Source organism: Scylla paramamosain, chromosome 21 (genome assembly GCF_035594125.1).
Source record: "Scylla paramamosain isolate STU-SP2022 chromosome 21, ASM3559412v1, whole genome shotgun sequence".
Lineage (NCBI taxonomy): Eukaryota > Metazoa > Arthropoda > Malacostraca > Decapoda > Portunidae > Scylla > Scylla paramamosain.
In genome coordinates, this window is record NC_087171.1 from 5,045,242 (window position 1) to 5,068,653 (window position 23,412).

General features: G+C 40.0%; 1 protein-coding gene across 4 annotated transcripts in view; it reads right to left on the minus strand.

The window, feature by feature from the left end:
* LOC135110899 (BAI1-associated protein 3-like) overlaps window positions 1-23,412 on the minus strand; it is a 126,058-nt gene that overhangs the window by 24,192 nt on the left and 78,454 nt on the right. For 2 of the 4 annotated variants that reach the window (XM_064023529.1, XM_064023527.1), the window contains 2 exons: window positions 16,966-17,090; window positions 1,450-1,557 (listed from right to left, as the gene is read on the minus strand). In XM_064023529.1, the coding sequence (XP_063879599.1) occupies window positions 1,450-1,557; window positions 16,966-17,090 (233 nt within the window). Of the gene's footprint in view, window positions 1-1,428; window positions 1,558-16,965; window positions 17,091-23,412 lie in introns of all 4 variants that reach the window. The other 2 variants (XM_064023528.1, XM_064023526.1) reach the window with 1 other exon arrangement.

Consider the following 23,412-nt stretch of genomic DNA (forward strand, 5'->3'; position numbering starts at 1 on the left):
GTAAATATTTTCATCCACACTCTCCATCACTGCTTATGGTTACACTCCTGCAAGGAAGCTCCTTGGGTGACTTGATTCACGGTATACTTGCTCTAAACTGTAATACTGCAGGGAGACTGCCGATTATATTGTATATGTGCCAAATTGCAGATGAAACTGTGAAGAACGATCTATAGGAGAGAACAGGGATAACGGAGGAAGGGAAGGAATTGACGAATTGAGCAAAAATAAGGAGAGAGAGAGAGAGAGAGAGAGAGAGAGAGAGAGAGAGAGAGAGAGAGAGAGAGAGAGAGAGAGAGAGAGAGAGAGAGAGACGGGGGGGGGGGTGCTGGTAGGAGGCAGTCGCGGTTGTGGTTATTGATATGATGAGAGGAAGGGAGGGAGGAATGGAAAAGACAGGTCGTGTTCTCAATTGGCTACAGTGCGGAGGAAAATTAAATTCGCCTCTGTCGTCTTCCTCCTTTTTTCCTGATGAGACGGTCTCGACAACCAGGGCGGAGACAAAACGTTACTTCAGCGGAACCATTAAACATAAGGTTACGAATATGAATATGCTAAGAGACTATTGTCATACTCACAATGGACGGCTTAGAAAGAGGAATGCAAGGCAAATCATAGGAATTAATTTACATGCATTTGAAGACGGAGTAAAGTGAACAAACTGTTGTTGATAAAAAAGTGCACGACCAAACGAGATATATATATTTTTAATATGTTCAGTGTGATCGGAAACACATCATCTCACTCGTGCGATCTTGTCTGATACTGTAGGTCACTATACTAATGCATGGGTAGTAGGGGGAAGAGGAAGGGTGGCTGGGTGGTAAGGAACAGGGCAGGCAACAAGAGTGGATAAGAAAAAAGGATGTATAAAAGGAGGACAAAGGAGAAGGAAAAGGGAGGATGTGCGGTATTTCATCCTCGTTACCATCTGATAAGGTCTTCACTATAACTATCAGGTGAAATAAAGGAACGTAGAGACAAGGAAGAATTGTGGCAAAGGAAAGATGAGGGGATGATGTTAGTATGCTTTTTGTCTTTGTTGAATTCAAGTATCTGAGTGTAATTTATTTATTTTTTATTTTGTTTTTCTTTACTAATGTGTTATTATTGTAGACACGACATTCAATAAGGAAGTGAAGAATAGGAGGAGGATGGGGTGTAATGAGGACGAAGTGCCACATAAGTGAAGGGTGTGGCGTGTTTACTTGTGACGGGTGGGTGTAGTATGCGTGGTAGGGCTGAGTGGGTGTGCGTGTGGCAAGCGCGATGTGGCATGTATTCTGTGGTGGTGCATTAAGTGTGTGTGTGTGTGTGTGTGTGTGTGTGTGTGTGTGTGTGTGTGTGTGTGTGTGTGTGTGTGTGTGTGTGTGTGTCCTGCATGAGGAGTGGAGGGTGAGGGAGCTCCGTCGTCCATGGGGGCCTCACCTGAGTCTGGCTTGAGCGTACCACTCCACGGCGCCCCTCTTGAGTGCCGCCATCACGTCGCCGCGAACCTCCTTGTGGAACGGGCACACTTTCCAGTACGAGCGACTTTCAGCCAGAAGTGAAAGGCATCTGAAACATCCGTTAGTTTGGTCTATAATACTTCATATCATTACTGCAATCCTACACTATCAGTACTGCTTCTGTCACTGAAAACCCGACACACAGGCTGATCAAGAATATTTAGTAATATATACTAGAACTCGAGAATAAAGAAGAGAATGAAGCATTAGTGTGTTTACAAGTACTAAGTATGACAGTAAATTAGTACGTTTTGGGAATTGACTTAAGTAAAAATAAGAATAGGGTTGTGATTAAATGATTTAGGTAAATAAGTGTTAAGAAAAATAATCCTTTGTTACTAAAGATAAAGATTTATAATCAGTGCAGTCTAACAGTCCTGACATACGGATCAGTTATATGGAGTCTTACGAATTTCCTGGAATGAAAACGTCTGAGTCCATGAGAGAGAGAGAGAGAGAGAGAGAGAGAGAGAGAGAGAGAGAGAGAGAGAGAGAGAGAGAGAGAGAGAGAGAGAGAGAGAGAGAGAGAGAGAGAGAGGAGGTAAATGACAAGGAGAGATGACCAGGAAACTGACAAAAGTTTGACATTTTGCTTAAACTTAAAAGAAAAAAGGACAGACAAACAGACAGACAAAAAGAAAAAGAAAGAAAGAAAGAAAGAAAGAAAGAAGAACGAAAGAATTTTAGACAGACAGACAGACAGACAGACAGACAGACAGACAGACAGACAGACAGACAGACAGACAGACTGACTGACAGACAGACAGACAGAGAGACAGACAGACAGACAGACAGACAGACAGACAGACAGACAGACTGACTGACAGACAGACAGACAGAAAGAAAGAAATACAAAAAGAAAGAAAGAACGACAGATGAGAAGAAGAAGAAGAAGAAGAAGAAGAAGAAGAAGAAGAAGAAGAAGAAGAAGAAGAAGAAGAAGAAGGAAAAAAAGGAGGGACGTGGAGCGAACACGTCATGGAATGAACAGATAATTGACTCAAGTATATGCCCCTATTGCACATTACCAATTACGCCCACACTCATTCCCGATCTGGTGACGGTGGCAGAGAAATGGAATTCTCGGCTACAGTATGTCATACGTCACTGGTAGTATCTGATGACCACAAATGCTGCCAATCAGCGCCGATCAGTTTTAAAATGTTCAAAATATCGCGATGCTTCTTAAAAAATCCACGATATTACGAATCACCTGCGGCTGCCGGGACAGACTTGCTATATGCCAGCAGTCAACCACCGCCTACTGGGAGTGAATAAAACAATGTAGAAAGATTTATTTATTTATTTTTTTTCATGCAGAAGGAACAACGAAAAAAAAAAAAAAAAAAAAAAAGCCTGTTGAGATGCTGGTCCCCGAATAGGGTCTACAGCGGTATTCAAGAATTGAAGGATGAGTGTCTTGAAACCTCCCACTTGAAGGAGTTCAAGTCATAGGAAGGTGGAAATACAGAAGCAGGTAGGGAGTTCCAGAGTTTGCCAGAGAAAGGGATGAATGATCGAGGATAATGGTCAACTCTTGCATTAGAGGTGGACAGAACAGGGATGAGAAAAAAGAAGAGACATGCAGCGAGGCCGCGGGAGGAGGGGAGGCATGCTGTTAGCAAGATCTGAAGAGCAGTTAGCATGAAAATAGCGGTAGAAGATAGCAAGAGATGTAACATTGCGGTGATGAGAAAGCTGCTGAAGACAGTCAGTTAGAGGAAAGAATTTGATGAGACGAAAAGCTTTTGATTTCACCCTGTCTCAAATAGTGGTATGAGTGGAACCCCCACAGACATGTGAAATATACTCCATACATCGACGGATAAGGCCCTGTACAAAGTTAGCAGTTGGAAGGGTGAGAAAAACTGATGGAGACGTCTCAGAACGCCTAACTTCATAGAAGTAGTTTTTGCTAGAGATGAAATGTGAAGTTTCCAGTTTAGATCATATGTAAAGGACAGACCAAAGATGTTCTGTGTAGAAGAGGGGGACAGTTGAGTGTCATTGAAGAAGAGGGGATAGCTATCTGGAAGGCTGTGTCGAGTTGATAGATGGAAGAATTGAGTTTTTGAGGCATTGAACAATGCTAAGTTTGCTCTGCCCAATCAGAAATTTTAGAGATCAGAAGGCAGGGGTTCTGTGGCTTCCCTGCGTGAACTGATTACTTCCTGAAGGGTTGGACGTCTACGAAAAGACGTGGAAAAGTGCGGGGTGGTATCATCAGCGTTGAAGTGGATAGGACAAGAAGTTTGGTTTAGAAGATTATTGACGAATAATAGGAAGAAAATGGGTGACAGGACAGAACCCTGAGGAACACCACTGTTAATAGATTTAGAAGAGCAGTGTCTGCCTACCACAACAGCAACAAAACGGTCAGAAAGGAAACTTGAGATGAAGTTACAGAGAGAAGGATAGAAGCCGTAGGAGGGTAGTTTGGAAATCAAAGCTTTGTGACCGACTCTATCAAAAGCTTTTGATATGTCTAAGGCAACAGCAAAAGTTTCATCAAAATCTCTAAAAGAGGATGACCAAGACTCAGTAAGGAAAACCAGAAGATCACCAGTAGAGGGGTATTGACGGAACCCATACTGGCGATCAGATAGAAGGTTGTTAAGTGATAGATGTTTAAGAATCTTTCTGCTGATGATAGATTAAAAAACTTTAGATAGGTAGGAAATTAAAGCAATAGGATGGTACTCTGAGGAATTAGAACGGTCACTCTTTTTAGGAATAGGCTGAATGAATGCAAATTTCCAGCAAGAAGGAAAGGTAGATGTTGGCAGGCGGACCTGAAAGAGTTTGACTAGGCAAGGTGCAAGCACAGAGACGCAGTTTCGGAGAACAATAGGAGGGACCCCATCAGGTCCATAAGCCTTCCGAGGGTTTAGGCCAGCGAGGGCTTCTTCTTCTTCTTTCGGCTGCTCTCATTTAGGTGGGCTGTCACGCCCACCACTTGCATGTCTCCCTTCACAGCATCCATAAACCTTCTCTTTGGTCTCCCTCTCTTCCTCCTGCCAAGTAGATCCATGTCCAGCATCCTCCTCCCCACATACCCCTCGTCACTCCTGAAATGTCCAAGCCACCTCAGCCTAGCCTCCCTTGCTTTGTCCCCAAACCGACGTACGTGTGTTGTTCCTCTGATGTAATCATTTCTGATTTTATCCATCCTCGTCACTCCAAGAGCAAATCGCAACATCTTCAATTCCACTACTTCCAACTCCGCTTCCTGCTTTTTCGTTAGTGGTACTGTTTCCATACCGTGCAGCATGGCGGGTCTCACTACTGTTTTATAAATCTTTCCCTTTGTTCTTGCGGAAACCTTTCTGTCACATGTCACTGCTGCCGTCTTCCTCCACCCATTCCATCTCGCTTGCACTCTCTTCTTTACCTCCCTACCACAGTCTCCATTACTCTGTACCATGGACCCCAAATATCTAAATTCGTCAACCTTTGTCATTTGCACACCTTGTAGCCTTATTGTCTCCCCATCACCTCTGTTGAAACACATGTACTCAGTTTTGGTCCTGCTCGCTTTCAATCCCCTTCTCTCCGGTGCATATCTCCACCTCTCTAACTCTGTCTCCACTTCTTCCCGGTTTTCGCAACAGATCACTACGTCGTCTGCGAACATCATAGTCCGTGAGGATTCCTGTCAGACCTCATCAGTCAGTCTGTCCATTGCTACTACAAACAAGAAGGGGCTCATAGCCGATCCCTGGTGCAGTCCCACCTCCACTCTGAAACCCTCCGTCATTCCTGCAGCACACCTTACTGCTGTTACGCTGCTTGATGCGGATCATAAATGAGAGGCCAGCGAGGGCATGGAAAACAATATTGCGAAGAATTTCAATAGGTAGCATGAAGTAGTCAGAGGGTGGAGGAGAAGGAGGAACAAGCCCTGAATCGTCCAAGGTAAAGTTTTCAGCAAAGGCTTGAGCGAAGAGTTCAGCTTTAGAGATAGATGTGATAGCATGGGTGCCATCTGGTTGAAATAAAGGAGGGAAAGAAGAAGAAGAAGCAAAGTTATTGTAGATGTTTTTGGCTAGATGCCAGAAGTCACGAGGGGAGTTAGATCTTGAAAGATTTTGACACTTTCTATTAATGAAGTAGTTTTTGACTAGTTGAAGAACAGACCTGGCATGGTTCCGGGCAGAAATGTAAAGCGCATGGGATTCTGGTGATGGAAAGTTCAAGTACCTTTAGTGGGCCACCTCTCTATCATGTATAGCACGAGAACAGGATGTTAAACTAAGGTTTGGAAGGTTTAGGTCGAGAAAAAGAGTGAGGAATGTTCGCCTCCATACCAGACACTATCACCTCTATTATGCGCTTCCGTGTCTCTGATACGGAAGCAGTAGTCATTCTAAGGAAAATCATCAAAATACCTCCTCAGGTCCCCCCAACTAGCAGAGGCAAAACTCCACAGGTACCTCCTTTTAGGAGGAACCTGAGGGATTGGAGCAATAGGACAGGATACAGATATGAGATTGTGGTCGGATGAGCCCAACGGAAAAGATAGAGTAACAGCATAAGCAGAAGGATTAAAGATTAGGAAAAGGTCAAGATGCATGAAAGGTAAAAAAAAAATCAGACATATTCACAGATAATGATGGAATGAAAATGATACAATATAAGTATTGTTTGATGGAAATATATAATTACACCTCTTCAAAAAATGTGGAAAAAACAAACAAACAAGAGGAAAATCATGGCGAGAGATCTGGCGCTCATAATACCGAATGCTATTTAATATCGTTCGTGCCCTTGAAAGATGAAAGTTTACCCTCCGATCTACTCCAGCTTGCCTGTGACTATAAAGTTTTTGTCATTCACTTGCAGAGAAGAAATGTGATATCACGGACGGCGCTGTTTCAGTTGGAAAGGGCTCTGGTTATGGCAGGAGCTGGACTTCTTTATCCTCCACATTGCTGCTTGGATATTCTCCTGACAGCAAGACTCAGGAGTCTGACACCGTTGTATGTATATTTGTAATTCACGTCCTTTACAGCTATGAGGACACTGCAGTAATGGTAATATTATTATTATTATTATTATTATTATTATTATTATTAGTAGTAGTAGTAGTAGTAGTGGTGGTGGTGGTGGTGGTGGTGGTGGTGGTGGTAGTAGCTATAGTGACTAACGATCTGTGTGTGTGTGTGTGTGTGTGTGTGTGTGTGTGTGTTCAGATACAAATGCATTAAGTGTAAAAAGTGAAATAGAAGAAAGTCAACAAATGTGTATTAGCTGTTTACAACGTGGATAACTACACGTATAGAATCATGAAGGATTGTGGGTGTAGGCGTGAATAGCACGCAGCTTGAAGATAAAATCAAATTCATATTCCCAATCCCGGCTCTGCGCTTTCATAAATACACTCATTCACATGTTGAAGGATGACGTGTGGGTGATAGACTACTTTGTATTACTGACCTGTCAGTCAGGCACACACTCTGCAGTAGGCAAGCTTATTACGGCTCTGCGAGAGCTTCGTGGCTGACTGGGTCTACGAAGATCTAGCACCCAGGGTTGACGTTCGGTAGTTTCGCATACCAAACACCACCACCACACACTGCCTCATCAGCTTCCTCACTTATCTCTACAAAAATCCTGGATAAACAGAAAACATCTGCCGTCTGTACTTTCATCGATTTATGCAAAGCAGTTGACCTTGTGAACCACACCATAATCCTCTCTAAGGCAGTATGCACAGGCATGAAAGAGTGTCTCATCTCCTGGCTGGCCGACTTCCTCTCCGGTCCCCGCCAGGCCGTGCATGTGCAGGGAGAGGTGTCCAGCTTCCTACCCCTCACATGAGGGGTGCTTCAGGGCACCAAAATGGGCCCCCTCTGCTTTGTCCTCCTCATCAATGATGCACTCCTGGACACTGAGCATCGATGGAAGTATGTCGATGAATCAACCATCGCTACGGCCATCAACAATACCAAGCAGGACTACAACCAGTTTCAGAACACCATTGAGAACTTCCTCGCCTGGACCACCGCAAACAATGTCACCTTAAACCACCAAAAGTCAGTCGCTATGCAGTTTGATTTTTCCACCACCCCCATTCCAGCGTCCGTCCTTACACTGGGCGACTCCAGTCTCAAACTTGTCCGTTCCACCAAGCTCCTCGGCGTCACTGTTGACAACAGACTCACTTGGGACCCGCACACCAACGACGTAGTGAGCTCTGCCACATACAGGCTCCACATGCTGTGGCGGCTTGGTGTTCCCGTTCCTGAGCTAATCACCATTTTCACGATGTTCATGTTGCCAAAATTAGCTATGCTTCTCCTGCCTGCTCTCTCTGTCTCACCGCCACCCAGCTCGGCCGCCTCGAGAGAACCCAGAAAAGAGCCATCAAGATCTTTCTCGGCATCACCTAAACCACCTACGACGCCGCCCTCGCCATCCTGCACCTCACCACCCTCGCTGACCAATACGCCGCCAGCCTCAGGCAGTTTGGACTTAAACTGCTCAACAACCCTCGCCACTGCGATCTGCTCCCCCTGACGCACCACCGCTGCGACGAGCCCTACTCGCCTGCAACAAGCTTGTCCTCATCAGAGCCCGCACCGACCGCTGAATGTACAGCGCCATCCCCACTCGAGTCAGGCTGATTAATAATTATTGATGTCACACCTAGTCTTGTTTGTCATTCTAGTTAATTTTATCTTTTTACAGTGTTTTAATTTCTATATTCTTAATTTTGCCCTTTTACTTTCCATTTTTATAATCTACCTCATAATTTGTCTCTGGTTTGGTGGTATTCTCATTCCTTTTAATGTTTTCTTTCTACATCAAATGTATATTTTCAGCCGTTGCCTGATGATGTATTATAAGCATCTATCAATAAACAGTTAACTATTGTTATTATTATCACACACACACACACACACACACACATATATATATATATATATATATATATATATATATATATATATATATATATATATATATATATATATATATATATATATATATATATATATATCAGTCATAATTATTTATTGAAGAATCTGACTATCTTCTGCCGCTATTTTCACGCTAACTGCTCTTCTGATTTTACTAACTACATTCCTCCCCTCCTCCAACGGCCTCGCTGCATAAGACTTTCTGCTTTCTCTCACCTGTATTCTATCCACCTCTCTAATGCAAGAGTTAACCACTATTCTCAATTATTCATCCCTTTTTCTGGTAAACTGGAATTCCCTGCTTGTTTCTGTATTTCCTCCTTCCTACGACTTGAACTCTTAAAAGGGAGGTTTCAAGACATCTTCTAATTTGGATGATCATTTTTGTCCTTTCTTTTGGTACTGGCACTCTCAGTGAGCCTTTATTTTTCGTTTTGTTGCCCCTGGCCAGTGCCCCTCTTGCGTAAAAAAAAAAAAAAAAAAAAAAAAAAACTTGACACATTTATTCTTAATTGGATAGTAGGTGATATATTATATATTGCAAAGTGACATATCTGATTTGCGCCTTAATGACCCACTAGTCACTTTTACCTCTTCTGTCAAATCATCCTCTTGCTTTTTATTTTTTTTTGTGATCTTATCTTAATCAATAATCTATTTTTTTTTGTTTATTCATCCTTAGTCTTCTCATTTCGGTGTGAGTTGACCCTTGTACTATAAGGTCTCATGATGTAATTCACATTGATTATTTACAAAAATAATAGAATTGTCATTTTATATATATATATATATATATATATATATATATATATATATATATATATATATATATATATATATATATATATATATATATATATATATATATATATATGTAGTCAGAAAATTCTCAGAAATAAAAGACCAAGTCATTCTAAGTCTGAAATATTATACGGTCAGATATTTTTTTAACGCCATGGAGTAGAAATTACAGAACCTTCAATTATTCAACATGCTAACATTCTAATTACCTAGTCTATTCTATTAACCTACCATTCTATTTGTGAAACAATTTCTTCCAATGTTTTAAATATAATTTTATGAAGCTTGAATCCATTATTTCTTGTCCTATCTTGATTCCTTCATAATTTCATTATATAGATAATTCATATATATTAAAAATAATAGTGGCCGTAAACCTGATCCTTGTGATACTTCACTAATTACTTGTCCCACTCAAAGTTAGAACAATTATTTGTGACTTTATTTCTGTAGTCAGATTTGTCTTTAACTCTTAATATGTAATATGCAACTGTAAATCCTATTTAAGCATAACATTGTCACTTTTCTAAGGGTTGACTACATTTCACAGTCATTTACTTATTTTTTTCAATTTCTAGCTATCAAAATCCAGCAGGGATGGCTCATTCATATCTCATAATCATGTATTTAAAAATATTGAGTTAATAATAAATCTGGTGTTACATCTATTGGTTGACGTTCTACTGGTTTTCTGTTATTTTTGCCTCTGAACTTCTTTGATCTACGTTGTCTATGGTGGAGTGACTGTTACCTTTCCTTCCAATGCTTTGACATCTACAACTGTTACTCAACTTTTTTTCTCCCCGAGTTTTCCACTTCATACTGCATCGACATTCATTACGAAACTTTTTTTTTTTTTTTTTTCGAGTTTTCCACTTCATACTGCATCGACATTCATTATGAAACTTTTTTTTTTTCCAAGTTTTCCACTTCAGACTGCATCGACATTCATTACGAAATTTTGATATCAATAGCCTTGCTTCATTGATCTTTGAATTATTTTGTTATTAATGCTATTTATTTTTTCTTTTTCTTTTATTATTTCAATTTTCTCCATACAGGTTAAATATATATTAATACAGGTTAAATATATATTGATGCATTTAACGTTGCTCCTGTTACTCATACTATATACTTTTTTTTAGTGAATATTATCTTTGGTTTCAGCTAGTTTTGATACAAGAACATCTAAGGTACTGTAATTATAATTTCCTAATATAAATATTGTACAGTTCTAATTTTTGCTGTTTCTTCCTCTTCTGTATAATTTCTTTCCTTGGATTCCTACCCTGTTGTCGAAAATGTGTTTCAGTTTCGCTCTTTTTTTGCTTCTTGTATTTTTATCTTTTAAAATTTTGAAACCCATTTTTGCTGAAGTATATATTACCAGTACATGATTACACACTTCCTAGTATTTCCTAACGCCAACTGGCCTATCTGGCAGGTTTTTTTTTTAATGCTTATTTTCATTGTTTTTGGTTTAGTATTTCACAAAAGTACTGAATTATTTAACTCCTATTTCTTCTTTTCTCTTCAGCCGTCATTGCATTAATTTGCTGACTTTATTAAATTCCGCTTGGTTCCTAATAAGCAGCACTCACACATGCAGTCACACGTGAATCTTCAAAAACTTTTACATTAATTAGAGAACAGGTAAAAACTAACAAATAGCCAGCAGCTTCCTTATTGACAAACAAAAATTAAAAACATAAAACAAATAAATAAACATTAAGAAAAGGATGAAATTTTAGTTTCCGAGCTGTCATCTTAAAAGAATCTAACTTGTAGAAAGGTTAAAGCAGAAAAAGCAAATGATTTCGAAGCTTACCACAGAAAAAGATGAAGTAGTGAAGATGTTGTTAATTCTTGCATTAGTAAGGTAGACAGAATAGAGATGAAAGTGAGTAAAGTCTTGTGTGGCCGGATCCTGGAAGGGGGAGCAAGGCGGTTACCAAGTTCAGTAGAACAATGATCAAAGAAGCACATTAGAAAATAGCATCAAAAGCAATAATTTGAATGATGGCAGAGAAAGAAGGCACCAACCTAGAACAGCGCATTAGGCAGGAAACGTTTCTAGCAGCAAACAAAATATTTCGTTAACGGTTCCTGTGGCGCGCATCAACTACGTATCAGAAAACCTTGCTCAAGCAAATCTCACCTATTCATGATCGAAACAACAGTACGTAAGATTCTGATTAGATATAATATACTGTACAACACATCATTAGAGTATAACAATTATTTTTACATGTAAGTTTTAACTTTTTTTTTTTTTCATGAGACATATCACTATATCGTAGAAAGTGTGTATGTGTGTATTGATTGTTTGTAAGTGGTAAGGAAGTAAAATTACCTTCAGTGAATTGTTAAAGCAAATAGTAAGATATATATATATATATATATATATATATATATATATATATATATATATATATATATATATATATATATATATATATATATATATATATATATATATATATATATATATTCTGTATCCATTTGTTTTATGGGTTTTTACAACAGTAACCCCTGACTATTATCTAAATCAGTGTCCACAGTCCATTGTTCTCCTAAAACATTGGTATTTCACAGGGCTGCATCCTATTCCTATTATTCATGAGCGACTTTCTTAATCAAACTTTGTGTACTATCTATTCTTATGCTGATGATTCCATCCTGCTTTTTTCAGTGTCCTTTGTGAGATGCCCAACTCAACTTGGAATTGAACAGTTCACGTAGAGAAGCCAAGAACGCTTAACATCTGACCTCTGTATTATTTTTAAATGGGATAGAACAATCGCACCTCAGAAACTCAATCGCTTCATTTATCCACTAGACACAACCTTCTAGACATTTTCCCCCCTACATAAAAAAAAATAAATAAATAAAGACAACTGTCCCTTTCTTCTTCACTTAACTATCATCCTCTGCTATACTGAAAATACTTGGCCTGTTCACATCTCTTCTGTTGCTAAAAACAGCTTCCATAAAGGCAGGTGCTCTGAGCCGCTTCAAAAATTATTTTCCTTACTTCCAGCTGCTTTCTCTGTACAGGGCCGTTATCCATCCATGTATGGGCTACTGCTCTCACATACTGGGAGATTCAGGTCACACAGCTTTCCTAAACAGGAGTGTCAAAGGATTTTTATCATTAATTCCTCTTCTCTTACAGACTTGATTCTCTCACTCAAAGCCTTAATGTTGCATCTCTTACTACTACCGTTATTTCCATGGTTAAACTTGTTCACTGTATGCCTTCCCTTCCTTTCGTGGCCTTGATGCATAAGACTTACTACTTACTCTCACCTCTATCCTGTTCACCTTCTTAATGGAAGAATTAACTACAGTCATAAAAAGTACAATCTATGTTTTTGTAACCCCTGATTTTGCACTAGCATGCAGTGACATCTTCCGCCTTGATTCTTTCATTACTCATATTTCTGGTAATCTCCTAAGACTTAAGCGCTGAGTGTTACCTGTTGATGGTCAGTTACATCCTGAAATGGACACTCCCACATTACTTCTCATTACATTTTTCATTAGCTACCTTTACAGATTTTACCTTTGGTTGACGCACGCCAGCAGTTCTTCATTCTTCTTCTAACGCGACACAAGATATACAAATGTTATCCTACAAGTTTGCATCTTCCTAGCGCTGAAACATTTTCTCTCTCTCTCTCTCTCTCTCTCTCTCTCTCTCTCTCTCTCTCTCTCTCTCTCTCTCTCTCTCTCTCTCTCTCTCTCTCTCTCTCTCTCTCTATGCTGTGTCCACAATCCTCATTTGACACTTCTTGTACTGTACAACTTGTTGTCCATTGTTAATTTTTTTTATTGGCAGCCATGAAGTGTCTACCTGACACAACTCTCAGTGAGCGTCTAGCACAACTACATCAGTGACGCACTCATCATAAACATTATTGGTTCTTTCATCACTCTCAAGAGTAGTGTGCTGTTTATTAATTTATTTTTAAATTTTTTTTAAGGACAAATGACATCTTCTGAAAGACGTCAGTGCAACACAGTACAATTTTTGCTGTCTAGGGAGTCTCTTGCTTTTAGCAATAAAGTTCCCATCATGCAAAAATATCAGTCCGATGTGCAAGTATCCTAGGTCCCATCATACCGCTTACTCCAAAGCTAAGAAACTGTTATAGAGAATATGATTCAGGGACTGTTGAACGAGAATATTATCAAGAAATCTCACTCTTCACGGAATTCTTTTGTTTTTTAAGTAGAAAAGGATAGGGTCGTTGTTTCATCCTGTCATTGACTTCCGGAAAATCATTAATGTAGCAGTAACTGACAAGTATACAGTGCTTATTTTTTCTGAGGTTTTGCAGATCATCTTTGAAAAAAAAAATCTTATAATATCTGGGGTTTGGCATATGCCATTTTGTGACAAATCGAGAGGGGATTACGGTATTCTCAACTTACTGTGGAAAAGACGAATGGCTTCGTGATATTGGCGATGAATTATTCGTCTTTATGCTAAATAAAAGTCCTTCGTTAGGGACACCGTCCTAACTCTGATAAACTATGGAAACAGAACAGTGGACGATCTAATACTAGTTTCTCAGGATTTGTCCAGCTACATCCTTTCTCATAATCGCCTGATACAATTCGTGTAAATGCTGTTTCCTGAAATAATGCACTCAATTCTTGGACCATGTTTTAGACAAGGACGGATTCTACATTACAGACTGTGAGTTTAAAGATGTCAAAAATTGCTTCACGTCTAAGTCAACGCACAATTTATGTCCTTTCTTCGGTTTGATCTGTGCAACCATTCCTTTGTTAGAAACTGTCTTTTGTTTTATGTTTTATTCGTTTTCTCAAGAAAGATGTTTCCTTTCAATGGCGTGATGGTCAAAAACAAAGCTTTCCTAAGTTCAGTCATTATTTATGAGCCTGTCCTTACCTTTCCACAATATCAATTGCCTTTTACTGTGCGCAATGATACCCATGGCATTGGAGGTGTACTTTACGCAACAAATTAAGGGCAACATCCGAATGTGATTACTTATACCAATCATATTCTCTTTGTAGCTAAGAACAAATATTTTGTTGCCCATTTTGAGGCTCCTGCTGTCATTTGGGCACTCAAGCACTTCAAAGAACTATCATCTGGCTATCCTATTGTAGTATATACTGGTCACTCTGCAATGATGTTTATCTTTAAAGGCAAAAACATCACTAATCGCTCTGCTAAATGGTGTCTCACTATCCAAGACTTCAATCCAGCGAATCTGTTTTTACCTGGGAAAGCGCTGCCGCTGATGCGCCTTCTCGCAGTGTTCCTGTTTCTCATTCACTGAGCTTTCAATCGCCCGCCTTCAAGACATATTGTGGAAAAGAGTTATACACTTGAAGCAGGTAATGAATTTGTATTGTTCAAAGTGGCTGTACCTTTTTAACAGTTCTCTCAGGAAGATCATTCCGCCTCCACTGATGACCCATAATTGAACATTTCCGCTACACCTGTTGGGGCAGCTCTGAGGGTTGGTTCATCACATGCCTCAGACTGGATAACTGGGTCGCGAATGAAACCTGTCCGCTGCACGGAATAAGTTTTATTGGCCTGCCTTGCACGTTAATATTGAGAGAGAGAGAGAGAGAGAGAGAGAGAGAGAGAGAGAGAGAGAGAGAGAGAGAGAGAGAGAGAGAGAGAGAGAGAGAGAGAAACGTTCCTAGACGCCCTTCATGCGCACAGGAAGAAAGGTAGTACTATCTCTGTTCCTGTGTTAGAGCACTCAATACCTAATGCTCCATTTGAGACTGAAACGACTGGCCTTTTACAGCTTCCTCACAGTCACAAAGGGTTCTCTTACGTCACGGTGTGCGTGGATCATTTAAGTAAATTTCTGGTTCTAGCATTTGGCAGTTTTCCCACACTGTAGCTAGCATATACCATCTTCCTGACTCATTCGTATTTATACGGATCCTCATGTTCTTTCTGAGTTTCCTAACAAAGTTCTTCAGATTTGCCAACAATTCAACGTCAAGCAAACTTTCATTATAGCTCATCATCCTGTGTCCACCGGTCTTGTTGAGAGGACCAGCAAGATGATATCTTGCGTCATTACGTAAGTGAATTCCATTCGGTTGACTGGCTTCCACATGTTACCGTAGGTACGTATAAAATGCTTCCGTGAACTTTCACGGTAAACACTTCGGCAGCAAGTGTTGTTTTGTTCGAACAAAATGATATAAACAAAAAAATAATATGATGACTTCCCTAAGATTTTGATTAATTGCTTGCATTCTATCCGCAAGTCTGCCCGCCTGAAGCTTAAGACTGTTCGGCAGAAGAGAACAATCATGCATTTTATGTAATTTTTTTGTTGATAGCAAAGTCATCAAGCGTTTTCCTAGAACATCAGAATCTTCCACTTAAATTTACAGATTCCTTCCAGATTGCTAAGGAATTGCATGACCATGAATTTAAAGGTCTCAGATGGCAAAAATAATATTTCTGAAATTGTACATGCTGACAGTCATGAAGTTTGAAGTCTCGTCTTCTTTATCCTAACTTTTCATTATATTACATTATTATTATTTATTTTTTTTTATGTATTTTTTAGCCCGACTTGTCTCTGATTTTTTTTTCTGACGTGGGACAGCCTAAAATTGCTGTCTGACCTGTCAGATTTATTTTATTATAGTGATTGTTACTATCATGTTTCCATTACTACTACTACTACTACTACTACTACTACTACTACTACTACTACTACTTCTACTACTACTACCACTACTGTTATTATTATTATCATTATTATTATTATTATTATTATTATTATCATTATAATCATCATCATCAGTGTAGCAGCAGCAGCAGCAGTAGTAGTAGTAGTAGTAGTAGTAGAAGTAGTAGTAGTAGTAAAAGTAGAAGTAAAAGTAGTAGTAGTAATAGTAGTAGTAGCATTTGTAGTTGTAGTAGTAGTAGTAGTAGTTGTTGTTGTTATTACTATTATTATTATCAATATTACATTCAGGTGTAATCATTGTCATTGTTTTGGTAAAGTTCGTCCCAGTTTGTTCTGTGGCTCTGTTGCTCCCTTCTCTTTTTGTCGCTGTGAGAGCAGAGTCAGATGTGGGAGACCAAACGACCCGCTTGTCGCACATAACCCTCGCATGTCCGTCTGCCGGCCGGTCACCAGTCTTTGTCCTCTCGGCTGTGTCTGTATCAACTTGTGAAGGATGTCGTTATTTGAAGCCTGAACTTTCATTATTTTCCATCCAATACATGCTTACTTGACCGACATTGCAATCTAAGAGAGAGAGAGAGAGAGAGAGAGAGAGAGAGAGAGAGAGAGAGAGAGAGAGAGAGAGAGAGAGAGAGAGAGAGAGAGAGAGAGAGAGAGAGAGAGAGAGAGAGTGTGTGTATAGTGTTTATACACACTCTTCAACAGAATCTTACGGCGACAGAGTCGAAAAACAAACAATGTTATGGAGAAGAATGGTGCACCTCGAACGAATGAAGGGGAAGATGGAGGGGGACGATGAAGTGCAGTGTGTGTGTGTGTGTGTGTGTGTGTGTGTGTGTGTGTGTGTGTGTGTGTGTGTGTGTGTGTGTGTGTGTGTGTGTGTGTGTGTGTGTGTGTGTCGCGATGAACTTGGGTTAATGACGGATAGGAATGTTATGCTTAGTGTTGTAGGAGCAGGAAAGTAAAGAATATGGCGGAAATGTGAATGGTGTGGTGTGGGGTGAGAGAAAGAAGAGGACTCACTTGAGCAGAGCCTCGAGACGGATGGCGTGGGTCTTAGAGGGCATGGGGAACACCTCCCTGTGGCGGCGCACCTCGGTCATGCTGTGTTCCAGGAAGCCCGTGTAAGAATCCGCCAGAATCTCCTCCTGTGGAATTAAGTAGGAGTCACCGAGGATCACATGAGCTGAGAAAGTAAAGAACATCATGGTATGTGGGTGAAGTATTGCATAAATATTCTTGAGGTCAACGGATGCGGTGTTTTGAGTTTTGAAATACAATGACACCCTAAAAACAAGTTGAAACAGAAGAGGGAGAAGGAGGAGGAGGAGGAGGAGGAGGAGGAGGAGAAACATACAGAACAGGTGAATAGGAAATGCAGTGGTGGAGAGGAATAGAAGGAACGGTACAGGAGAGAGGAGTGACAGTAAGTGTGCAGTGTGTGTGGTGCGCCCATGACGCCAGCAGTCCCCCAGGCCATGATCGCACTTCCTTCCCTTTACAGTCCATCTGTTTTACGAAAAATAAAACAAACAAACAAACAAACAAACAAACAAACAAACAATTATTACTGATACGTTAGGTCGGAGGCTTCTATATGACGCTAATTCCTGATTTCTGATCTGCCCTAGATGGTCAACGATCTGTGTCACTGAATTCTCACTTGCGTATACGGTCCAACAATCCACATAAATGATATTTCATTTGCATGTTGTGGGGCTGGGGCTCCTCAAGTGTTTTTAATGATGTCAACATGAATGTTTTACAATCAAATTTGCAGGTATGATGTCGAAATCTGCATTTTCCATTGTTAAGTCGAGGTAAAAGTTGCCCCTTTAAATACATACCATGAAAATTTCTTTCGGCATGAAATTTATTTAGACCCATATGTGTCCACATTGCAATCTTTCTATTAAGATTCATCAATTTGAATTTACAGTTTTGACGTGACCTCTAACTTCCCACAGGGTCACAGTTCTAGAACAATGGTCTCTCAGTTTTTGATATACGATGAAAATAAAGAGGAAAATTTACGATGAAAATGAATGGTATGATGGCGAAACTTGCATTATCCAGTGGGAAGTGTCACCCAAATTCCAACAGGAAAATTTCAACCAGAAAAGAAAAACATACTCTGTCTGGGACCGGATTCCAATCCGTCTGACAAAATTAATTCAATTTCAACCTCCAGTTTCGGTCGTCTATTACACACACACACACACACACACACACACACACACACACACACACACACACACACACACACACACACACACACACACACACACACACACTTATTAGTAGTATGAAGCTGGTCATACACATACAGGCCTGGCTTGTCCAGTCCATGAAAAACGGCTAGAGGCGGCGTGTGTATGTGTGTATATGTTTTTTTTTTTTTTTTAATTTGGCCAGGCCTTTTGATGCGGCCGGATGAAAATCAGTCAGCGCTTGAAAATTGTCTCCAATGCAGCCTGCCACCTTTGTGTGTGTGGATGCGTTGGGGGGCGATCCTCCCCTCCAACCACGAGCTCCTCATATGTCTGTGTGTTATCCAGCCACAGCGACAATGTCTGATGGTTAGGTGGACAAGGAGCTCTGATTTGAGTTTATGGAGCTCTTTGAAGCTCATCTATACGTATGGAATCTTAAAGGCAAATCATATTTCAATAGAGATATGAAAACTCTTATATTCTGATACTTGAAAACAGAGAAGGTTTTGATAGAGAAGATTCAAGCAATGTGATAGTGAATAAAAAATAAAAGAAACTTCCATCCGTCATGTTGCAAATATTCACATCATCTTTATAATAAATACATGGAGGTCCGTTGCACCTCATAATTATTATTTTTTTCTTATTTTTGACATAATTTTTTTGGGGGGCCCAGAGGACACGATCATAAGTTCATTAATAGGGGTGAGGGTGGCAAGGAGGCAGGGTTGGAAAAAAACCCTGGTAAAAATAAACTTTTTTTTTTTGGGGGGGGGGCTTTTAGGGTTTTATTGCTTTTTTTGGAGGTTTATCTATTTTTTTTCTTTATTCTTTATGTTTAAATGTAAATCAGTTTACATAAGTAATTAAAAAGTAATGTAGTGTGAAACAAAAGGTTTGTTATTTTTTTTCATGGGACACCGGCCAAGAGCAACACAAATATAATAATGATAAAAAAAAAGGTCCACTGAAGTGCCGGTCGCCAAAAATTACAGGATAAGTGTGTTGAAACCTCCCTCCTGAAAGAATTCAAGTCATAGAAAGGAGGAAATACAGAAGCACGAAATGAGTTCCAGAGTTTACCAGAGAAAGGGATGAATGACTGAGAATAATGGTTAACTCTTGCATTAGAGAGGTGGACAGAATAGGGGTGAGAGAAAGAAGAGCCTTGTGCAGCGAGGCCACAGGAGGAGGGGAGGCATGCAGCTTTTTTATTTTTTTATGTAGGAGGGACGCTGGCCAAGGGCAATAAAAATCCAATAAAAAATAATGCCCACTGAAATGCCAGTCCTATAAAAGGGTCCAAAGCGGTAGTCAAAAATTGAAGGATAAGTGTCTTGAAACCTCCCTTTTGAAGGAATTCAAGTCATAGGAAGGTGGAAAAACAGAAGCAGGCAGGGAGTTCCAGAGTTTACCAGAGAAAGGGATGAATGATTGAGAATACTGGTTAACTCTTGCATTAGAGAGGTGGATAGAATAAGGGTGCGAGAAAGAAGAAAGTCTTGTGCAGTGAGGTCGCAGGAGGAGGGGAGGCATGCAGTTAGCAAGACCAGAAGAGCAGTTAGCATGAAAATAGCGGTAGAAGACAGCTAGAGATGCAACATTGCGGCGATGAGAGAGAGGCTGAAGACAGTCAGTTAGACGAAAAGCTTTTGATTCCACTCTGTCTAGAAGAGCAGTATGAGTGGAACCCCCAAACATGTGAAGCATACTTCATACACGGACAGATAAGGCCCTTGAACAGAGTTAGCAGCTGGGGAGGGGGGGATGAGAAAAACTGGCCGAGACGTCTCAGAACGCCTAACTTCATAGAAACTGTTTTAGCTAGATATGAGATGTGGTTTCCAGTTCAGATTATAAGTAAAGGACAGACCGAGGATGTTCAGTGTAGAAGAGGGGGTCAGTTGAGTGTCATTGAAGAAGAGGGGATAGTTGTCTGGAAGGCTGTGTCGAGTTGATAGATGGAGGAATTGAGTTTTTGAGGCATTGAGCAATACCAAGTTTGCTCTGCCCCAATCAGAAATTTTAGAGAGCTCAGAAGTCAGGGGTTCTGTAACTTCCCTGCAAGAGCTATTTACTTCCTGAAGGATTGGACGTCTACAAAAAGACGTGGAAAAGTGGAGGGTTGTATCATCAGCGTTGAAGTGGATAGGACAAGAAGTTTGGTTTAGATCATTAATGAATAATAAGAAGAGAGTGGGTGACAGGACAGAACCCTGAGGAACACCACTGTTAATAGATTTAGAAGAACATTGACCATCTACCACAGCAGCAATAGAACGGTCAGAAAAGAAACTTGAGATGAAATTACAGAGTGAAGGATAGAAGCCGTAGGAGGGTAGTTTTGAAATCAAAGCTTTGTGCCAGACTCTATTAAAAGCTTTTCATATGCCTAAGCCAACAACAAAAGTTTTACCAAATTTCCTAAAAGAGGGTGACCAAGACTCAGTAAGAAAAGCCAGCAGATCACCAGTAGAGCGGCCTCGACGGAACCCATACTGGCAATCAGATAGAGGGTTGTGAAGTGATAGATGTTTAAAAATCTTCCTGTTGAGGATAGATTCAAAACTCTAGAGAGGCAGGAAATTAAAGCAATAGTACGATAGTTCGAGGGATTAGAACGGTCACCCTTTTTAGGAACAGGCTGAATATAGGCAAACTTCCAGCAAGAAGGAAAGGTAGATGTTGACAGACAGAGTTGAAAGAGTTTGACTAGGCAAGGTGCAAGCACGGAGGCACAGTTTCGGAGAACAATGGAAGGGACCCCATCAGGTCCATAAGCCTTCCGAGGGTTTAGGCCAACGAGAGCATGGAAAACATCATTGCGAAGGATTTTAATAGGCAGCATGAAATAGTCAGAGGGTAGAGGAGAGGGAGAACAAGCCCTGAATCATCCAAGGTAGGGTTTTTAGCAAAGGTATGAGTGAAGAATTCAGCTTCAGAAATAGATGAGATGGCAGTGGTGCCATCAGAGTGAAATAAAGGAAGGAAAGATGAAGAAGCAAAGTTATTGGAGATGTTTCTGGCTAAGTGCCAGAAATTATAAGGGGAATTAGATCTTGAAAGATTTTGACACTTTCTGTTAATGAAGATCACACACTTGTTTAGGTCATGCTGATACACGTTGGCCCTGTTGGACAAAGCCTGTGTTAACCTGTGCTTTACAAGAAATGAACGGGTCAGGCTTGACTACTTTTACGTTTTTGTGTATATGTACACATATAGACCTTAATTATCAATATAATAGAAAACAAAATTTTGTTAAGTAAAAGAAAATAAAAGAAAAAAAAACCTACTTGGCTTTTTATTGGGGGGGATTTGAGTGTTTTTTTTTTTTTTTTTTTTTGCGGGTGGGCTTTTTTGGGTGGGTTTTTTAATAGCATCCCTGCAAAGAAGACATTTTTTAAGGGGATTTTGAGGCCGATGAACGAATACATTTACACATCATAAGATCATTAAATGAACAAAACTGCACCATTTTAAATTACAGTATAATAACTCTCTAAGACTGGAAGTGTATATAAATGTAAGTATTCTGATAGAAAATGTTAAAATTAGTGTTTTTAAAGATTTTGCTGCACAAGTCACTAACTGTACCTGTCTCAAACTTGTGGTGAAACTTAAAAGCATGTATGAGTAAGGCAATACATCAAACAGTAAGGATAAAAAAAAATTAGATTTGCAGGAAAAAAAGAAACACACCAAAACAAATAAGATTTTTCTTTTACCTGATGAGTCGATAAGATCACCCTCAAGTTTCCTTTAGATTAAGACTATCAAATCTTTCACAGTGAACACTTGGATATATTATGTGGTTTAGCCAGTTATGGGTTATTATTTCTTAAATCACTCTAAATCCACTTCACAGTGCTGAACGTAAGCTCACTGAATGTGTTTGACGTAGGCATAACTAAGCTAAACTGCGCGAGCGTCGTCAGACTACTCAGCCTATCACTGAAACCGCGAAAATGGTTCATTGCATCACTCCGGCAAGGTTTCATTTTAAAGTCTGAAAAAGCCTCTTTGTAGGAAACCACAAAATTAACCAGTTGAGCCCTTAGGTGTATTAAGTCACTGTTGCTGTGGTGATCCTCTAAGGCTTTGATATGTTCCTCACAACACTGTTTAATAACTCCCTGCATCAGAGCTTGCTCAAGGTTCATATACGTACACTTGGTAGTCTGGATGATCAGACCTATAGTTCACTGGATGACATAACAATGTCGATGGTTGCAAAATACTGACAACGATAAAACCCACTTTTATTTCTGCCTCGAATCAAGTCACGACTATTCAACAAGTTAAAAACTCTTTCTCTATCTAACTTTCCCCTTGATTTCTGGCAACTAGCCAAAAATATCTTCAACAACTTTTCTTCTTCATCTTTTCCTCCTCTACTATAAACTGACGTTACCACTGCCATCTCATCTGTCTCTAAAGCTGAACTCTGCTCAAAACCTTCGCTGAAAACTCAACGCCGTATGATCAAGGGCTTGTTCCTGTCTCTCCTCCACCCGCTAACTAATCATGCCTTCAATTAAGATTCTTCCTAACGATGTTTCCCATGCCCATGCTGCCTTAACGCTCGTAAGGCTTATTATAGACCTGATGTGGTCCTTCTTATTGTTCTTCATAATTGTGCCTCCGTGCTTGCACCTTGCCTGATCAAACTCTTCCAGTTCTGTCTGTCCATATCCACCATTCCTTTCTGTTCGAAATTTGCCGACATTAAGCTAGTCCCGAAAAAGGATGAGTTCTTTAATTCATCAAACTCTCAACTTATTATTTTGATTTCGTGTCTTTCCAAGGTTTTTAATTTATCCTCAACTGGAAGATTCTTAAAAGTCTGTCACTTCACAACCAATATGGATTCCATAATGGCCGCTCCGCTGGTAATCTGGCTCTCCTGTATTTGATGAAAAATTCGCTTTGCATTTATCAAAAGCGTTTCATCGCTTCTGGTACGGAGTTTAATTTCCAAACTACCCTCCAACAGCTTCTATTTTTCTCTCTGTAACGTCATCACGTTTCGTCTCTGTTGAACTGCCGCTGTATTACGAGTATGTGGTCTATTAACAACAGCGATCCTCAGGGTTCTGTCCTGTCACCCATTCCCTTTCTATTATTCATCAATGATCTTTACCAAACGCACTATCTTATGCTGATGATACTCCTCTAGATCTTTCTACATCTTTTCCTAGGTGTCCAATCTTTCAAGTAGTGAACATTTCACGTACGGATGCTATAGAACGCCTGA